Source organism: Aulonocara stuartgranti (genome assembly GCF_965226115.1).
Source record: "Aulonocara stuartgranti genome assembly, chromosome: 5".
NCBI lineage: Eukaryota > Metazoa > Chordata > Actinopteri > Cichliformes > Cichlidae > Aulonocara > Aulonocara stuartgranti.
The window spans coordinates 23,939,140-23,958,386 of NC_138943.1; the positions used below are offsets into that span (position 1 = coordinate 23,939,140).

At 40.6% G+C, this 19,247-nt stretch overlaps 1 protein-coding gene across 2 annotated transcripts; it reads left to right on the forward strand.

Moving 5' to 3' along the window:
* Window positions 1-6,280: 6,280 nt before the first annotated feature.
* On the forward strand, window positions 6,281-16,802 carry prelp (proline/arginine-rich end leucine-rich repeat protein). Of its 2 annotated transcripts, none has more exons than XM_082533400.1 (7): window positions 6,281-6,422; window positions 12,668-13,103; window positions 13,191-13,376; window positions 13,474-13,631; window positions 13,706-13,902; window positions 14,833-14,908; window positions 15,090-16,802. In XM_082533400.1, exons 2-7 carry the CDS (start codon window positions 12,672-12,674, stop codon window positions 15,178-15,180), a joined length of 1,140 nt encoding a protein of 379 aa, XP_082389526.1. In that variant the 5' UTR covers window positions 6,281-6,422; window positions 12,668-12,671; the 3' UTR covers window positions 15,181-16,802. The 2 variants fall into 2 exon arrangements, with proteins under 2 accessions (XP_082389526.1, XP_082389525.1); XM_082533399.1 differs by lacking the exon at window positions 6,281-6,422 and adding an exon at window positions 9,883-10,670.
* Window positions 16,803-19,247: the final 2,445 nt, after the last annotated feature.

Below are 19,247 nucleotides of genomic sequence, written 5' to 3' on the forward strand. Positions count from 1 at the left end.
CCCATAAAGCCACTTTTCCTTAAATCTGTATTAAACAGTTAAGGAAAAATTATGAATGTGCTCATGTGTTAGCCCCCTATAGTGACTAATAGAGTAATTATATATAAAGCTGATGGGAACCGCCCAGCTGTGTGAAGAGTCTGTTGCTAGGCACAGATGGTAGCTTGGAATCCAGTGCAGACTTGCATGGGTCTGGTGGTTTTGGCGAGATGACTGAGGAAGCCGTTAGTTACATTTACAGGCCTGTTTACAAGCAGGACTAAGACCTCCAGCCCTCTCATTACACACAGACACACACACATAAAACTGCACACAGATGCTGATTGTGCTGTCTTGTCCTTCCTTAAAGGGTCCCTCCTATTGCATGTAGCGCAGTAAGAATTTCTTCTGTTACTTATGGCAGCAATTACTTTTTACTGAGACACTTTCACAAATAGGAATGGCCATAAGCTTACAGTAATGAGCCTCAGCAAAATGGAGGGAAATGCATAATGTTCATAAAGTTTCTGTTAGTGAGCCTGGAAGCTTCAGCCAAAGAAATGAGTAATAGCACATTGCTCGAACAAATGCCAAATTTGCATTTTAGTCTCAGCGTATTTTATTTATTTATTTTGTTTTTAAGATGCTTCAGAAAAATGTGTGCTCTAATGGATTTATTGCATTTATACTGATCAGAGTCCTCAAAGTTGTCATATTACTGAAAGGTATTGTTTATAACTCGGGGTCCTGAGGTTTTCTCACAATCCCTACGCCTGTCTGAGACCCATGTTTGGGCAACTAGTAATGCAGTACAACTCAGATTAAACTTAGCAATTGTGGTTTTCCTGTTTATTTACCTAAATGATACTTTCATTATCATCTTGACTAAACATTACGGGAGACAGTAGGTGGAATGGGGGTTGAGGTTGCTTTGTCTGAGTGGGTAAAGGTGTTAAATGTGAGGTTTAGGGTCCAGGTTGAATATGATATACGTGTGTTATGTGTGAGCAGAGTTTGAACTCTTATGGGAAGTGTATCAGACATTCCTCATTTAACCTACGCAGCCTCACATGTGAAACACGTGCAACGTACCCAACACAGTAAGGCCATGTGCAAACATGCAGATAGCTCTAGCACCGGTATCACGCTTACACTTCATAAACACTTTTTTAATCTAAATGAATCCATCTGTGATTCAAAATTGGTGTCAAATGCAGACGTTAAGCATGTTCATGCCAGCCCACAAGTTCAAGCAGAGCAAGCGTCCAAGCAATGACAGCTGTGTCAAGCTTTAGATTTCTTAGCATGTTGAGACAGTGTGCATAATGTTAGTCAGTGTGAAGGCTACCGATGCACAATGTCAGGATCGGCTTTCACAGTGTTGTTGCTTTAACGCACGCCAGCTAGAAAGACATAAGCGACACTAACAGCAGCTTGATTAGCTGTCATTTCAGCCTGCTTAGAAATGCTCATTAGTCAGAATATGAGAAACCTGCTTCCATCTATCTCTGTCTCATAAGACAGGCAATTCTTAGTAAGCCTCCACAGTTTACAATCTAAACTGCACGTGTAGGAATGAAAAGCTCTTACTAGAAAGTAGAGTTTTAGTGCTTTAGAGGAAATAAAGTGCTATTAAAATACGCAGTATATGATAGACACTGACATTTAATTATTCGCTAGGTACTTTGTTTCTGTCAAAAAGTGCTGCGATCAATTATGGAGCACTGAAAAAAATTCACATAAAACCAAAACTAAGTGAAAAAGCAGAGATAAGACTGAATAACATGCTTGAACCGCAGCTATGGAACAGTGCTGCTTGTTTTTATGAAAGCTGTCACTGGTTTAGCTGAGGAATTTAAACACCCTCAGCTGTGAATTACACCTGATCAGACCCATGCGTCACAGGGCTAGTACTGTATAGCCACCCTGGCATCACCCACTGGTTTTGTGGAGAATCATTTTGAAACCTCCAATTCAGCAGATCAACCACTACCATCTATACTGTTTGTGTGTGTGTGTGTGTGTGTGTGTGTGTGTGTGTGTGTGTGTGTGTGTGTGTGTGTGTGCTTAAACTGTACACGGTAAATGGAATTGTTCTTATATAGAGCTTTTCTGCTCCACATGAGCACTCAAAGCCTCAGGTCCTGCATACCTCCTTCACACATTTATACATGCACTTTTTTCTATGCTCGATTACACGAGGACACTGCATGTTCACGCTGTAGCCACTTGTCAAGGCAGACGATAAACATTTTGTAGATATTAACAGAGTTAATAGATTAATCAAGACTTCTATATAACCCCGCTTCTCCTTCTACCACAGCCCAAGGGCAAATTTCTGGTATCGAAGTCTCCAAAGATACATCGTATTTTAGAGTAATGCTCAAATATTCAAAGAAGCGACACAAACAAAATATTTTAGTCACATTTAAAGGAAAATATCGCTAACACATGACTTACTGATTCAGAATGGGAGTGAACACTGTGAGTTGAAGTCTGACTATGTTTGATTGAGTGCAACGTGATCTTTGATTTGGAAATCTTAACTGCGCAGGAGGATCCTTTATTTAACGTCATACTTGTGAACCGCTTTTTCTATTAATGTATTATGTACTATGATTCATAGGATAACATAAACCAGATCTGACCTCAATTTTGGGAAATTACTGTGTGACAGCAGCCAAAACATGTCATTTCATGATTTCATATACATTTTGAGATCATGAAATGCTTCATCGGGTGCTTTTGGAACCCAGACTGATGGTGCTCAGAGTGTTTTATTTCACTTTTATCGTGACCATGCAGAATTTGTCCTAACTAGCAATAAAAGACTGAGTTTATCAATAATATAACACGATTTCTTTGTGTGCATTTAGGATCCAGCTGATGAACAGCTGCTGGGACTTTATCCTATAGGGTAGACTGCCACTGCATGCTTTACTGTTAAAGCCCTAAAGGAAGACACTTAGCACAGAGAGTTCAGCGTTTATGACCAAAATCCTTCTTTCATATTTCTATAAACATTACTTTGTTTCAATAACACTGTTTATTTATGAGTAATTAGAAAATAATTTGTGCAATCAGAAAATGATCTAAGAGACGCCAGATTTGTCTTAGCATGAATCCTTTAAAGTCGAACACAGAGACTTCTACAAAACCCCTGTTTTATTATAAACTCTTGCCATTTGCCAAAAAAAAGGCATAAAGCGACTGAGAGCTTTGAAAATAAGAGAGAGGGTGTGGCCTTCAGAGCTTAATATACAAACACGCTCTCCTAAGGGATTTCATATTATCTTGCTGTTGCAGCAAAAAGAAAGTTGTCTGTAAATGTTTGGGAGAATATTAGTATTCCTCTCACTGGACTTCCTCTGGGAACATTTCTGGCTAAAACTAATATGCAACTCCATTAAACCAAATAGTTCAATCATCCAAATCACTCTCTAGATGACAGAACAGACCGTTCTTGGAAAGTTCTCACATTATTACACACACCAAGTCATTTTGGGGCTGAGCCAGCTTCACTCTATCCATTTGCTAAGAAAACAGCTGCAGCATGTGATACCTCTGGTAAGGAGTACTGCTTAAAGATTTCCTACTGTAAAGACAAGGGTCTGGCATTATACACGCCCCTCTTCTCGAACCAGCAGGTTGAATTCAGCTGTGAAAAACTGAGAGCCCTAACATCCATTCACCTCTGTGCAGGCTCTGGCTGTACTTGAACACTGCAAGGCCAAGCAGTTACATTCCACAGGCCATGTGACTCAGTTTCCACATGCAAAACAAAACCACACAGTTTGATCCTCAAAGGCTGCTTAAGCTCTGATACACACAAGAAGAAATGATGCAGATGTATGGTGTCTAAACATGTCAGTATTTAGATGGTGAGCATGCATCAGCACAGTTGTGAAATTGTGGCAAATACAAGAATCACCATTTCAGACACAAAAGGTGATAATGAATGACGTGCTTCACAACTGTACTGTAGGTGCCATGAAGCCACATGAGAGGTTTACTTAAGTCAAAGATAGCTTATTAAACATAAATCAAAATGCAAACATCAAAGTGGGGCGATGTCACTTGTCTCTCTCTCTCTCCCTCTGCCCACTTTTCTTTCCCATCACCCCCAACCGGATAGAGCAGATGACTGCCCCTCACCAAGTCTGACTCTCCCTGAGGTTTCTTCCTGTTAAAGGGGAGTTTTTCCTTACCACTGTCACCAAATTCTTGCTCATGAGTGGGTGGTGTTGCTGGTGGTGGGAGTGTTGTGCGATTGTTGGGGTTTTCTTTCTTTCTTTCTCTTTATTGTAGGATTTTTACCGTAAAACACAAATCACCTTATGACAACTGTTGTTGTGCATTGGTGCTATATAAATAAAACTGAATCAACTGAAGTGGTTTTCCTACTCATTCTGTTCAAGTCAAATCTTTATTGCAGTCACAGTTTAAATGGTGATCAGTTCACAGAATGCAGTCTCCTATTTCTGACCCCTCTTTTCTGCAGTATTCTCTATCGATTTGGTGCTGTTTTTTTCATCAGTGCCTACAAAAAATAAAAATAAAAATGGATTGGATCACGTGGCTCTCTTGTTACTGTCCAACCAGTCAGGTGAAAGTTAAAAAGCTAAAGAATTATTGACTCTGCCTTATACTTAAAACATAGATGTCTTAACACGCTGCTATTTCTCTTTGTTGTGTTTCTCTCATCTGTTGCACTATTGCAGGGTATGAGTACATTAGTCCTACAACATTAGGACTAGTTAACACCCAGATTTTTCCCTTTTTCACAGATGCCCACCTGTGTGTAGAGAACACTGCAGCCACAGACCAGTTTTGTCACATTTAGTGTGGGTCTAGGGCCAAACAGCAGCAAGAGAAATTTGTGGCGGGCTACCTCATTCAGAAAAACCCTTTAATTTAATTTAGAATTTGTTCAATTTAAACTCTGCAACAAACTGGCGATCTGTCCCGAGTGTACCCCACCTTTCACACTAAGAATGCTAGGATAGGCTCCAACCCAACCCCCCCGCCAGCAACCATGAATTGGTTAAGAGAGAGAAAATGGATGGGTGGATGTTCAGTGTAAACTTCTTGGTTATTGTGTTATTTCCATGATATATGAAACATTAAACAAATGTTGGACTGGTGCTGCTAATGAGCAGCTGTTTCCAATAATGTCATCCTCGAACGCTGCAAAAAAAGAGAGAGAAAAACTCTTACACAGAAATTAAGTCGCTGACGCTGATTAGAGCTGAGTCACTAAACAACTCTCACATGTAAATGGTGGCAGAGCAGATTGGGGGGGGGGGGGGGGGGGGGTGACGTATTTGTTACACACACCCGTTTTGCGACCTGTTTGTTAAAGTATACTCTCCTTCCTTAGCTGGAAACAGTCTGGTCCAGATGTTTGACCCGACTGTATCATAATCACTGACTGAGTGGGAGACAGGAGCGCGGCGGGAAAAGGAAGCATGTGTGTACATGTGTCTTAAAGACATATCCCCACATATGTTCACCTCATTATCATTCAGCTGCAGCTCACTCTGCAGGAATGCAGGGTAGCAAACACATGTCCACCTCCAAACCCCTGGTGACATATTAGCTAAACACACACACATGCACACACACACACACACAGACCCTACTTCATGCCACCAGCCCCACTTCCTGAGAGCCCCATCACATCACCCTCCACTCCACATTTGGACTTCGAAAATCAGACTGCTTTCGTGTACTTACACTAGAGGGAAGGGGGGGAAGAAAAAAGAAAGAGCGTGCCTGGATATTTAACTGACACAGAAGAGATGCCATGGAGTCAGCGGAGAGATGCTTCTAATGAAAAGCACATGACTGGATCTGAGTGCAGTCATCTAAACAATGGCGGGGTGGGTGGGAGACAAAGAGGAGATGCAGTTACAGCTGGGCTTTCCCTCACAGAGGTCCAGTGTTTGTTTCTCAAAGACTACAGATACAGAAACTAAGGCTTGTTGCAAACACGCAAATATGGCATGCAAACACATCATGGTGCCCTGGTGTTTATGTATTTAGTTGTTTAATTTTTCAGACCTACACACTCATCATATAGTTGACAAAAACAAAATAATAACAAACTGTACAACGGTTCAGACACATAAAAGAGCCGGTGGTCTACCAGAAGGAATTAAGATTAAACCTCTGTGGCTCTGAGCCAAGCTAAGGGGGTGAAAAAAAGAACCACTGTGACCTTCAGAGGGAAAGAAGCCAGGGAACAAACCCAACAGGCAGGCTTGTCCACCAAAGGAGAGCGAGAGGGGGAGAGAGAGGGAAGGGAGGGCTAGGGACCAGAGGAACAGAGGAAGAGCAAGAGGGAGTGAGGGAGCGAGGGATAGGAGAAGAGTGAGAGAGGCAGAGAGAAGAAAAGACACAAAACTTGTGACTTGACAAAAGAGGGCAGGTACCAGAGGCAGGTAAGACCCTTTATTTGTTGTTTCCACTGAAGGGACCTGATGAGTAAAGGTAAGAATGCAGACAGAGTTCTGTGCATGTGTGTGTGTGAGTGTGAAACAGAGAAGCCAGGAGAGGCAGTGAGGGAAGTGTTTGTGGACAGAAGGGGAATCCTGGCACGGGCACAGCTGGGCCATGCTGCCGAGTTTCTATAGAAACAGTTTGCCATACAAAGTGGTACTCTGTCCTCCAGGGAGCTGCCACACGCTGTGACTCTGCTGCTTTTCTGTGCTGCTGCACGCTCACCTTGATTTCATCTTTTTCCATTAGTGAGTGGAGAGAGCTGCAACTGCAGTGCAAGTGAAAATATGCAGACTAGAAGAGCTTTAGCTGCTGTTTTTTTTACAAAAGAAATGCCATATTGCTCACTTTTGGCAATCAGATGGATCCCCGGGGGTTTTAAAGGCGGTGCACAAATACATTTTTGGCTTCTTCTGTGGTGAATTCAGATGGATGCAGTTCCTACATGGGTGTAAACTAACAGTTTAAGAAGCTGAAATGGAACGTTCTGGAAATGGTTTAAAAACAAGCATGCACTGAAAAAAATGTGCAATCACATGATGTGCTGACATAAGAAGGTTTGTGAAGTGTGTGAAGAGTTTGAAAAGAAAAACAGCAGCTACTTTGGAGCTGGCTGATGGCGATGTGTACAAAGACGCGGGGATGAAAGTTTCCAGATTTCTGATGTTCGTTCTTCTGCTCTCAGCTATGTTGACATTATATCTACTGTCGTTTGGCTTCTTAATAAATTTCTCATGTTTTATTAGAGCATCAAAGAGCACACTTAGTTGGAGTTTTCATATTTCTAAATGTATGGAAAACATCTGTACATGTATATATATAATATACACTAGATGTTAGAGAAAATCTTGGCATAACCTTTGTGATTATTGTGCTTAGTCACAGTTACAGGACTCAGATGAGTGAAGTCGACTGGGGATGATGTAACTTTTCATCATGACTTTTTTTAAAAAGTGGTTTTATGAAACACTCGTTTTTTTCTTTCTTTCTTTTTTTGGTAAAGGAACGACGGGCTCTTCTGCCAAAAAAAAAAGGTTGGAAAGAGCTCATCATCTGTGATGAAAAGGGCGTTATGAAACTGAAAATTTTTGAGATATAACCTAAAACTCACACTAATTCCTAAGACTTTCTACTTTTCCTTTAACCAAATAATTCTAAACTTTAAATATATATATAAAGCAAACTGTTTAATAGCTGCACATGAAAAATATCAGCAGTAACGTAAGATTGTGTTATTTTTTAGTAATGTTTAACTTTTATCTCACCAGTACTTGGATATATGTTTTTAACCTTGCAAACAGCTGTTGAGAACGTAATACCACCACTTAGTAGGTCCACATGGTTTTCATCAAGTCCAGTAAGACAAAAGTCTCTGATGTTTAAAATATGCAGATCCAGTTCAAAGTCACAGTAGATTTTGTTTGTTTTAAAGCTTTGCAACAGAGTGTTTGTGTCATGTACTAGCAGTGATCTCTGTCCTACCATCCTAAGTATAGTTCTCATGCTGATAACGATCAGATTAACTCATTGAGGTCATAAATAACAAACTGGTGAATCAGCCATTGTGGATATTGAGTCTTTAATTGTTTGCCAAACTTCTGGTCATAACAGCAGAACGACAGGAAGGAAATCTGGCTCTGGATTTAAACGAGGGGTTGCAAGGCTCTGAGAGGGAAAATGAAGGGCAGTGCCAGGGAATGCTGTCAGAGAAATGTTCAGATTTGTTATTTCAAGCATTTTAGATATGAGGCTCATTCCTGCGCCATGATTTATATCAAACTGATCAAAGGCAAAGAGAAAGAGCACTGAAAACAAATGGTGCCTCTGTGATGAGAGTTTGTTTTTCTAAATCTTTGTGATACTTTGTGATACTGCACACGGCCATTAACAACCAGAAGAGTCTGTTCAGTGACAGGTTGCTTCTCCCCAAGACAAGAACTAACAGACTTAAAAACTCCTTTGTCCCACACGCCATCAGACTGTCTAACTCCTCTCTGGGGGGGAGAGGGAGGAGAAACAGGAGGACAAAGGAGGGGGGAACAACTAAGCTGTAGTGCCTCTTCACCTCACTGTGCAATACCTTTGTGCAATACTTTTGTAAATAGTAAATGGTGCAAATAGACCTCAATACTTGAAATGTGCAATTCACTTGTATTTTTATTTTTATTCCTATTTATTCTATTTATCCCCTTCGTATATTTTATTTATATTTGTGTGTGTGTGTGTGTGTGTGTGTGTGTGTGTGTGTGTGTGTGTGTGTGTGTGTGTGTGTGTGTGTGTGTGTGTGTATAACATTCTGTAACTGTAACTTCTGTCGGTGCTGTGCTTTTGGAAACCCAATTTCCCAGAGGAACCCACCCGAGGGATTAATAAAGTTCTATCTTATCTTATCTTATCTTACTTATTTGCAGGCCTTTGCTCATGATATAGAGGATAACGATTTAGCCATAGTTACCATGGCCTGAAAAAGATCGTTTCACTTTGAAATGTGAATTAGATTCACTGAAGGGTAAATACCTGGAATGATAAGCCAAACAACAGCGTGTATGTGTGTGTTTCAGTCTCAGTGTGACGTAATTTCATTGTCCACATACAGAAAAAGTATCCCTCTCCCTCCTGATTTATTAATGTTTTTGCATATTTGTCACATTTTCATGTTTCAGATCATCAAACAGATTTTAATACCAAAATACAGTTTTTAAATGATGGCTTCTCTCAATAAGAGAAAAAGTTATCCACACCTACCTGGCCCTCTGCGAAAAAGTAATTGCCCCCCAAATTTTAATAACTGGCTGTGCCTCCCTTGGCAGCAAGAACTGCAATCAAACATAACTGATGGCAGGGATGGGAACTGAGAAGAATTAACTGATTCCATTATTAGTATTACTTATCGATTCTCACTGGGATCTCACTGGCTTTGTTTTGAGAGTCACCACCATCTCTAACCATCATGTCAATATTACATTCATGCAAATGAATTGCTTTGTGCTTTGTCAAATGTTTGTGCATGTTGTGGAGTTATTTCTCCCCCTTGTTGTGTTCAGTGGTGGGTCATTACTCAAAAAAGTAAATATTACAAATATTACACAGAACACTTTCATTAAAGGTGATGCAGTACATTACTTAGTTACTTACTCGTTACTTTTTCTTTTTTTTTTCATAAAATGAGCTGAAAAGCTTTGCCTCATAATTAACATTTAACAAGATACACCTTCAGGCTACAGTCCTACACACCAATGCAAATCTTGATCCTAATGAGGACAGACATATGAACACAAACACAATGCTGACAACACAACACAAGCAAAAAGAGACTTTAAAGTGATTGCCACAGTGATTCTACTGTAGAAACATGAACAGGTAAAAACTGCTCATCATTTTTTTTTTACCTGTTGAAGTTAAGGGTCTGACTCCTGGGCTTGGGCACATACTCATAACATCTCTCTGTGTTTTTGGCTAGCTTAGTATTAGCATGCTGTCTGTACAGGTGCTTGCAAAAACCTGAAGCTGTGTTAGCAGCATAATGCAGCTGTTTCTGTCTACTGTAACATCGTGCTCTCGTCCTATTATGCAATGAATTGAAAGTAAAGTCCATATCCACGCTGCAGACTGTGCCACTGTTTTCCTCCTCCTGCATGTGAACTTAGATCAGCTGATAATCAGCTGATTGTTGTTTGAGTGCTACAACTGATAACAGTGATCCACAGGCAAGCAAACCAACAATTCCAAGAAACTGAACTACTGGGAACTAGTTCTCTGCAAGAACTGGTTCTCGATTCCCTTCCCTAACTGACAATGATGCTCTTACGTTGCTGTGGAGTAATTTTAGCACACTCTTCTTTTCAGAATTGTTCCAGACACATTCAAGGGTCTAAATCTTCATTTTTTTTGTACTTTTCTGAGCCATTCAGAGGTGGATCTTGTGGTGTGTTTTGGACTATTGTGCTGCTTAATAACCCGAGTGAGGTTAAGCTTCAGGGCACAAACGGATAGCTGGACCTTCTTCGGGACTTTCTGGTAGAGAGCAGGAATCATGGTTCCATCAATTACGGCAAGTCGTCCAGCAGCAAAGCAGTCCCAGACTATCACACCACCATATTTGACTGGTGGTATGATGTACTTTTGGCTATGTTAGTTTTACACCAGATGCAACGAGTCCTGTTAGTCCACAGAATATTTTCCCAGGCCAGGTAGGTTTGGCTATTTTTTGTTTTCCCTTAATAGATGCAATCATCATTTAAAAACTGCATTTTGCATTTACTCTGGTTATTTGAGTCTAATGTTGAAATGTGTTTTATAATCTGAAACATGCAAGTGTGACAAATGGGGCGTGGGGGTAAATACTTTTTCATAGCACTGTAGCTAAACCGATTTGCTCACAGTTGTTATATATTCTTAAACCCCGTCAGTTACAGAACATGTAAAAATCACCTCCCCTGTCCTCTCATTGTGAAATGCAAGCTCATAGGTGTGCCTAAGATGACTCCTTGTATGATCAATGTGATGAACTATACAAAATGGAAATTCCTTTTTCAAAGCAACTTTGGAAAATTCCTCATGCACACACAAAACAAATCCTCCTGGTGTGAAATTTTAAACACACACTGATTATAAAATGCTGTAAATACATATTGAGTTCATGAGAGCTTCATTCCAGTGCGCCTCCCTTTTGTTGACATATTTTAACCTTGCAGGCTTGCTTTCTCTACACACCTCCCCCCTCCCGACCCATGCTTACAATAGTGCCTTTATCCTTTCATAAGCGCTCATTTCCTGTATTAGTATCTGCCCTACATTCTCTTGAATTTAATCAAATTAAGGATGTATGGCTCCTCCTCAGATGATCATACCTCTTCAAACACAGATTACGTTACCGAGCTACACATGTCCATCTTACATTAGTTTAAACTGCAATAGAAGTGTGGAAGCAATACTTAAGGTAGGCTGGGGACAATCTTGGTATATAAAATTAAACCTCAATGTTTTTATAGAGTCAGGTGAGCATTGCTTCATGTAGGCCTTGGTAATGCTGTTTCACTCAGTTCAACCCTGAAAACTACCTCTTAAAATGGGTCGAACAGTAACCAGCTTTAAAGTGGAATCTTTCCAAAGGGAAATACAAACTAACGGATATTTTTAGTAAAATCAGAGATAAGATGAATGCCCTGGATTGCACGTAGCCTTGTAGGAAAAAAGGAGGGTTTGTACACAGCTGAGTCATTACACCCACATGGAGAAAGAAGCACCAAAAGGACATATTCTAACTGAACTTCTTTAAGTTGCTTGAAGACGTTTCACCTCTCATCCAAGAAGCTTCTTCAGTTCTAAGGTCAAATGGTGGGGAGTCCCAGATTTAAACCTAGTGGGAGTTTCCCCCCAAAGAGGGACAAAAGAGCCCCTGATAATCCTCTACCTAATCACATGAGCCAAGGTGTGAAAATGGGTGTGGGTCACAATCAGCCAGGGTTTCGGGTGAGCTCATTGTGAAACCTGGCCCCACCCTATCATGCGATTTCCTGAGGTCAGATGGCCCAGGATGGGCGTTAAGACGTCTGGGGAGGGAACTCAAAACTGGATTATAGATGGCAGACAGTTGGTGTCGCAAACCACCGCCTCTGTTCAAAGATGGTCGCTCACAGTGGACATCCATGGCTTCTTTCACTCCTCTTTCAAACCATCTGTCCTCTCTGTCCAAGATGTTAACATTGGCATCCTCGAAAGACTGTGTATGCTTGGAGAAAGCATGACATCCCAGCTCACAATGAGCTCACCTGAAACCCTGGCTGATTGTGACCCACACCCGTTTTCACACCTTGGCTCATGTGATTAGGTAGAGGATCATCAGGGGGCCCTTTTGTCCCGCTTTGGGGGGATACTCCCACTGGGTTTAAATCTGGGACTCTCCGCCATTTGACCTTAGAACTGAAGAAGCTTCTCGGATGAGAGGTGAAATGTCTTCAAGCAACTTAAAGAAGTCCAGACACTTTTCTTTCCAAGCTCCTTAGACTACAATGACCTGGATGACTGAGAACCTTCACAGACACAAAAGGACATATTGTAGTGAATTAAACTATTTAGTTTTTCTTTTTGTTTTTTTGAAGCATCTTTCTTCCTTAACTTAATGCCTTTCACTTTGATTACTGCAGAGTCAGTAGAAATCACTACTTACACTTTATGCTTTTCTTAGGACAATGAAGGCTGGTGCAAGACTCCTGTCTGCACTGACTCTGCTCCTCCTACTGGGGGCAGTGTTCACACAGAGGCCTCGGCCAAAGAAGCCCACCAGGCGCCCAGCTACCCCCAGAAAGCCTCCTGCTCGTCTCCCAACTGTACCACCCCAGCCTGAGCCCAAGGAACCAACAGATTTTCCCCCACCCATCCTGGGCCCACCTTCCATCTTTCCTGACTGCCCCCGGGAGTGTTTTTGCGCCCCAAGCTACCCGAATGCGCTCAACTGCGAGAACCGGAACATTCGTGTAATCCCAGCAATCCCATCCAGGACTCACTACCTGTATCTCCAGAACAATTACATCTCTGAGATAACCTCGGAGCCCTTCCTCAACGCCTCTGAGGTCCGCTGGATCAATCTAGCAAACAACCGTATTCATCAGATAGATAAGCAGGTCAGGGAGTTCACCTCTATAAATGCTCAGGATTTAAAGAAATAGAATCACTTTACTACGGTTGCTTTGCATCTATCTCTCACGCAGGTGTTTGAAAAGCTTCCAGCACTTCTGTATCTCTACGCCCAACGAAACCAGCTTAATGAAGTCCCTTCAGGCCTCCCAGAAACTCTGGAACAGCTCCGCCTTAGTAGGAATCGTATTTCCAAGATCCCACCTGGGGCCTTCAACAACATGGGGAGCCTGACTATGCTCGATCTGTATCACAACCAGGTGAACCTCACTGTTACAACACTGTGCTATCTAGACATGTATGGAGAACTAAATCTCTAGCGTTTGTGGAGCAAATATGTGATGTCTTTTCTGTCAGCTGAGTGACAGTGGCCTGGGTAAGAACAGCTTTAAGGGCCTTACGAACCTGGTGCAGCTCAACCTGGCTCATAACACGCTGAAGAAGATGCCTACTAGTATACCAACCAGCCTCGTGCAGCTTTTCTTGGATAGGAACCGTATCGATGACATCCCAAAGCAAGTATACGGTGCACGCATTGTCCCAAAGTTGATTATTCCCACTAAGAATCTTTATTATTGTCTTTTTTCAGAAACTACTTTGACAACCATGCTCACCTGGCTTTTGTGAGGCTGAACTACAACCAGCTGAGTGATAAAGGAGTTCCCAAGAATGTGTTCAATGTCTCCAGCCTGCTAGACTTGCAACTGTCCCACAACCAGCTCGCTTCGATTCCTTTGTTCAACGGTCACCTGGAGCACCTGCATCTCGACCACAACAGCATTGAGAGTAAGTAACCAGCAGCCACGTCTGTCCCAGTGAGTGGTCATCACTGTGCTAAAGCAAGGCCTCCACATCAGGGAGCATAACCACAGTTTGTCTCAACTTGGGCTGAATGTCAGGGCTCTTCATGTAACTTCCAGCAACTTGCAGCTGTGTCAGGTCACCTTAGCTTCTCAGTTCAATGTGGTCTTAGTGTTGTCCATGTCTCCCTGTTTCTGTTTGGATCTGGTGGTGTAGCAACTAAACAAATAATATGTCGTAGATTCAACCCCCCCTTTTTAACCTATGCATTAACCGCTGTAAATTATCTTGGTTAATTATACCCAATTGTCTTGTGTCCTATGCCGACTTTAATGAAGACAGATCAGTGTAGTCTGTTGACACTACAGCTGTAATTTGATCAGCGTGCAACACAAACCGAAAGTATTTTTTCAGGGTATTCTGTTATACCTGTTTCTGCGTCATGACTACAAAACTACTTTGGCTTCAGGCCATTTTTTTTTCAACTTCCACTGAAGTTAATTATCATGACGAGATGTGTCCTCCTGTTCAATTGTATTTGGAATTATTTTAAAAAATATGTTTCTTAGTTATTTTGATGCAATAATTTAAGGGCTTACACAATGCATATTTTTTATATTCCTAAAAACATTTCTCATGCTATTTTCTAAGTTAAAACATCATAAAAAATAAAGATTTCTTCTGAAAATGTATGCTAAGCATTGCATGTTTAAATAAAAAAATTCACATTATGCATAATATTTAAGATAATTATCTTCTCAGACTATTATCAGGCTATACCCTGCTCTTCCTGTATGTAAATTGCTATAATGAAATAAATTATACAATAAAAAAACAAAACTGTCAAATCTAAAATAGCATATTTTCTTATTTACTTGAAGACTAGATCTTCATGACTGTGTATTTTCCTGACAGACATCAATGGCACCCAGATCTGCCCATACAGCGTGCAAGCTGACCCGAGTGATATGAGCCAGGTTCCCAAGCTAAGGTATTTCACATTATGTCATAATGCGTGTCTCAGCACTAACCTAAATAATGAACTTGTCTGAGCTGTGTGACCTGTGTGTTAACAGGAAGTAAACAAGAACAAAAGAATTTTGTCTGGAAATGCCAAGTTCAAAGAGTTAAAATCCCAATGACATATTAGATACCTGCTCTGTTGTTTTCAGGTATCTCCGTTTGGATGGAAATCACCTGAACCCTCCCATCCCTCTGGATGTCATCATGTGCTTCAGGCTCCTTCACTCTATTGTCATTTAGGAAAACCATGCCTAAAGGCATGGGGGCTTGCACATGCAGTACTGTGCAAAAGTCTTGAGCTACGCAGCATTTCTTTATATTTTGCTAGGAAAGTGTGAAAAATGTGCTTTCTTCTCATTTCTTTAAGTGGTCTCCAGAAATTGTTGTCCGGGCTTCTTAAAAGACATTCAAAGCTCTTCCTTGAATGTTGGCTGCCTTTTGTTCTCTTCCCTATCAAGAGGATCCCACACTGCTTCAGCAATTTTGAGGTCTGGGATCTGGAGAGGCCAATCCAAGACTGACAGTGTTTAATTGGGTGTTTTTCTGTCCTGGTATCTTTTACTGCTCTGGCAGTGTGTTTGGGATCGTTGTCATACTGAAAGTTGAAGCTTCTTCTAATCAGATACTTTGCAGAAGGTACCACGTGGTGGATCAAAATCTGACCGTACATTTCTGTAGTATTGATGTCAATTGATTTGACAAGATCCCCAACACCACTCGCTGAAATGTAGCCACAAGCCATGACAGGGCCTCGGCCATGTTTGGCTGCAGTCACAAACTGTGTTACATCTTTCTTATTGACTATAATTTGAACTAAAAAATTCAAATTTTTGTTTCAAAGAAGACCCGTTGGGACTGATATTTGGTCCAGTTCTTGTGTAATTTGACATACCTTAACATTTTCTCCATTTTACTTCTTAACAGCCACTCTTCCATTTCTTATGAGGCTTCAGTGAACAGTAAACGAACTGAAGGGTCAGATGCATCTCTCAGGTCATGTTTCAGATCTTTGCTGGATTATTTGACCTATTTCTTCTGAATATAACTTTCAGAAAAACTTTTAAAAGATTTTAAGATCTTGGAGAATTGTTGCTCACTGCTATAAAGAATTAAAAGAAAGTCTGGCTCCAAAACAACAAGAAATGAGGGGTGGCTCAAGACTTTTGCACAGTACTACTGACACACACACACACACACACACACACACACACACACACATCCATGAAAACATAGACTCACTTTGTACTAGGTGCATTTCATTGCAAAGTATGGTGTTTATCAGCAGTAGACGCTGTGGAACTGTAATACTGAGAGAGGGACTGCAAATAACTGCAAAACTTGGATGGTTCAAACTTTTTTAATTGTGATGACAAATTTAACTATTGCCATTTTTTGGACAGTCCCAACATTAAACTACAAATCAGCATAAACTGTGGCTATGCTGACATTTAGAGTTAGGTTTCTGCAGTAGTTGCAGTTTATCAGTGTTTTTTGTTTACAAAACTTCATGTAAAGAAAAAAGTGAAAAATATAGCTTGAGCAAAGCCTGAAAACACAGGGACATTTACAGACATGCTACAGACATAAACGGTAGTTAAGTTCACAAGAATAGGTCAACAGAGTGGGGCAGCCGTCAGAGGCAATGAATAAATATGCAGTGTAAGTTAAAAGAGATAACCAGCTTTAAATAACTAGCTCCATGTAGTTAAAACAGTTTCAAATGTGCCTGTGATTTTCAAGATACTCTTTGTAAAAATGTCATTTTATTCTTGTTATCCCTAATCTTTTGTATAATATTCTTCTGTATAAAGAAGCTTTGTACAAACAATGGAAAATAAAAGTTCTCCTTGATCATCTGAAAATGCTTGATGTTTGAAATAAAAAATGTAGTTTTCTTCCTCATTTCTCTTTTCTAATATGCCTCACTGCTCTCTCTGCTTAGTCGACACCAACCCGACCTGTTTCACAATAATATGAGCCTTTGGATAAAAGCAACATGTTAGTAACTGACCAGGCATAAAAGGAACATTCCAAAGAAGCTAGAGGTAAGGGCGTTGCCTGTCTGTGAAAGTGTGCAAGAACCGTAAAAGACGGATGTAGCACCATAACGTCAAGGTCGGCATTTTGGCTGACGCCATGTTGGTTGTTTGGAGACTGAAGTTAACATATTTGAAATATAGGTGAAGCTTGGTTTGGCAAATTAGTGCTAAGTAAAAAACTAATAATTGACTCACCAAAACTGAAGCACAAAATTCTGTGTTGGTCTGCACCACAGAGGAATACAAGTTACTCATTTAAGACCATTAAAGGCTCCAGAAGCACCAACATGGGAGAGGTCTATACCAGTGACTTGAATTAGCAGAGGTGAGGTCTAGTAGATGCTAAAGGGCCACAGCTACTTGTGCTGGGACACCTGTCAATGAACCCACCCAAAGTCTTGACTCAATAATCCAGGTGGATATTTATATACATTTCTTTTTCCACCAGGTCTTAAAAATGCCTTTTTTTAATGCTTTAAAGTTTGGCTTTTTATCATCACGACTTCCTCTCGCAGCTAACTTCAAGTGGCAGGAACCAAAGGTTTGTGCACTTCCTCGCTGGCTTCATTTTAAACTCATATATACATGGCTATTTGAGAATAACAATTTCTAAATGTAAAATTTCAGATAATCTGAAGATTTGTTTCTCAGGGTGACAAAATAAAAAGAGACAAGAACCTAGTTGTGTAAATCACTGAATGGCCTCACCGTTACTGAACACAGTTTGACGCTTGAGTCACAAATACAAGTTAAAGCTGCAACATTCAAAGAAAAAGATCCAGAAATGGTGCCACGTCCTGTGAGCCTGAGCTCATCGAAAAGACAGCATTTATGATGTAGTACATTAGTACACAAGCTCACGTTAATGCTGAACAGTATACACAGGTACTGAAGTAACATATGCTAGCATCCAGAAAACATTTTTTCATGAGAGGCCCTTGTTTATTTAGCAAGGCAGCAGTTAACCACATGCTAAACGAGTTAGGACAACATGACTTTTGAAAAAAAGAAGTTTGCGTGCTGAACTAGCCTGAAGGGCCTGGCTCTGGAAACATTTGGTAAAATGAAAAATATGACAACCAAACTTTTCAGAAAGAAATGAAACATCATCACAATAGCATTAGCAAACTGCTTTGGTTCATGCTTCATTAAAAAAAAAAAATCATTCCATTTAGTTTCACTTCACTGTTTTGTTGCCTGATTTTCTGAGGCCCCGGGAGTACCTTTGTGTCCTAACAGTGGGGGCCTTCCCCGCAGTTTGAGAACCACTTTCCATGTTGACCCTGTGGTCTGGGTGGTGTTTTTGTGGGTGCTCTGATTTCCACCCCCAGTCCAAAGACATGCGTGTTTGTTTAAATCGCAAATGAATTAAAGGGTTTTTCATTTTGTGTTTATTGACTGTGACAGTTTAACATGTAAGAAAGCAGAAGTGACTAAAGGCTGCAAAATTGCACAACACTGCGCGAACAGAAGTAACTATGTGCATGTAAGAATGACCGGATTAAGCCAAACTTTCATTAGATACATCATAAGATACCTTAGCAAGAAAATATTTAATATCCACTTGTTTCTAAAATGCTTGATGATTTTACCTTTTAAGATGTCTAAAAACGATTTCAATGAAACATGCTGACATTTCAGCTTTTTTCAATGAATAACTGTTCAAAAAAGGTTGAGAGAAACTGACAGTGGCTACGATGGCAATTTTGTCAATTTTTTGTGTTTCCGGTTTCAGTGTAAAAAAAAGTCACTTTGTTCCCGAGGCTCTGTATTAAAGAGGTAGTACTGCAGGACTGCAACTCTGGTGGAATTGAGAATACAATAGAGAAGCATGCGAGGCTTTTTAACTGGCTCTAATTGACTTCATTTACAGGTTATTCCTAGTTTCATTGGGTTTTCTTGCTTCCTACCGCTGCAAATGAAGTTTTAGAAGACTTCAAAAGCACCCTGGTAAAACAGGCTGGCGAGCAGGTCTGGTAGGTATTTCCAATCAGGACCTGTTGACTGAAGTGATGTCAGAATGCCCTTCGAGTAAAAAGACAAAAGTCAATGAGAGGCTTTATTTCCAGTATACACCCAGAGTGTTATGCAACATTTGGAAGTAGCTATACCAATCAATCTGAAATCTAAAAGAGACAAGAAATAAAATGATATTGCCACAAAACACTTCCTTTTACAAATTAATCACATTAAAACAACACAGACTTTAAAAGCTCGTAAGGCAAATGATTCAGGGAGTGACGTCTTAATGCGGAAGCTGCAGCAGCT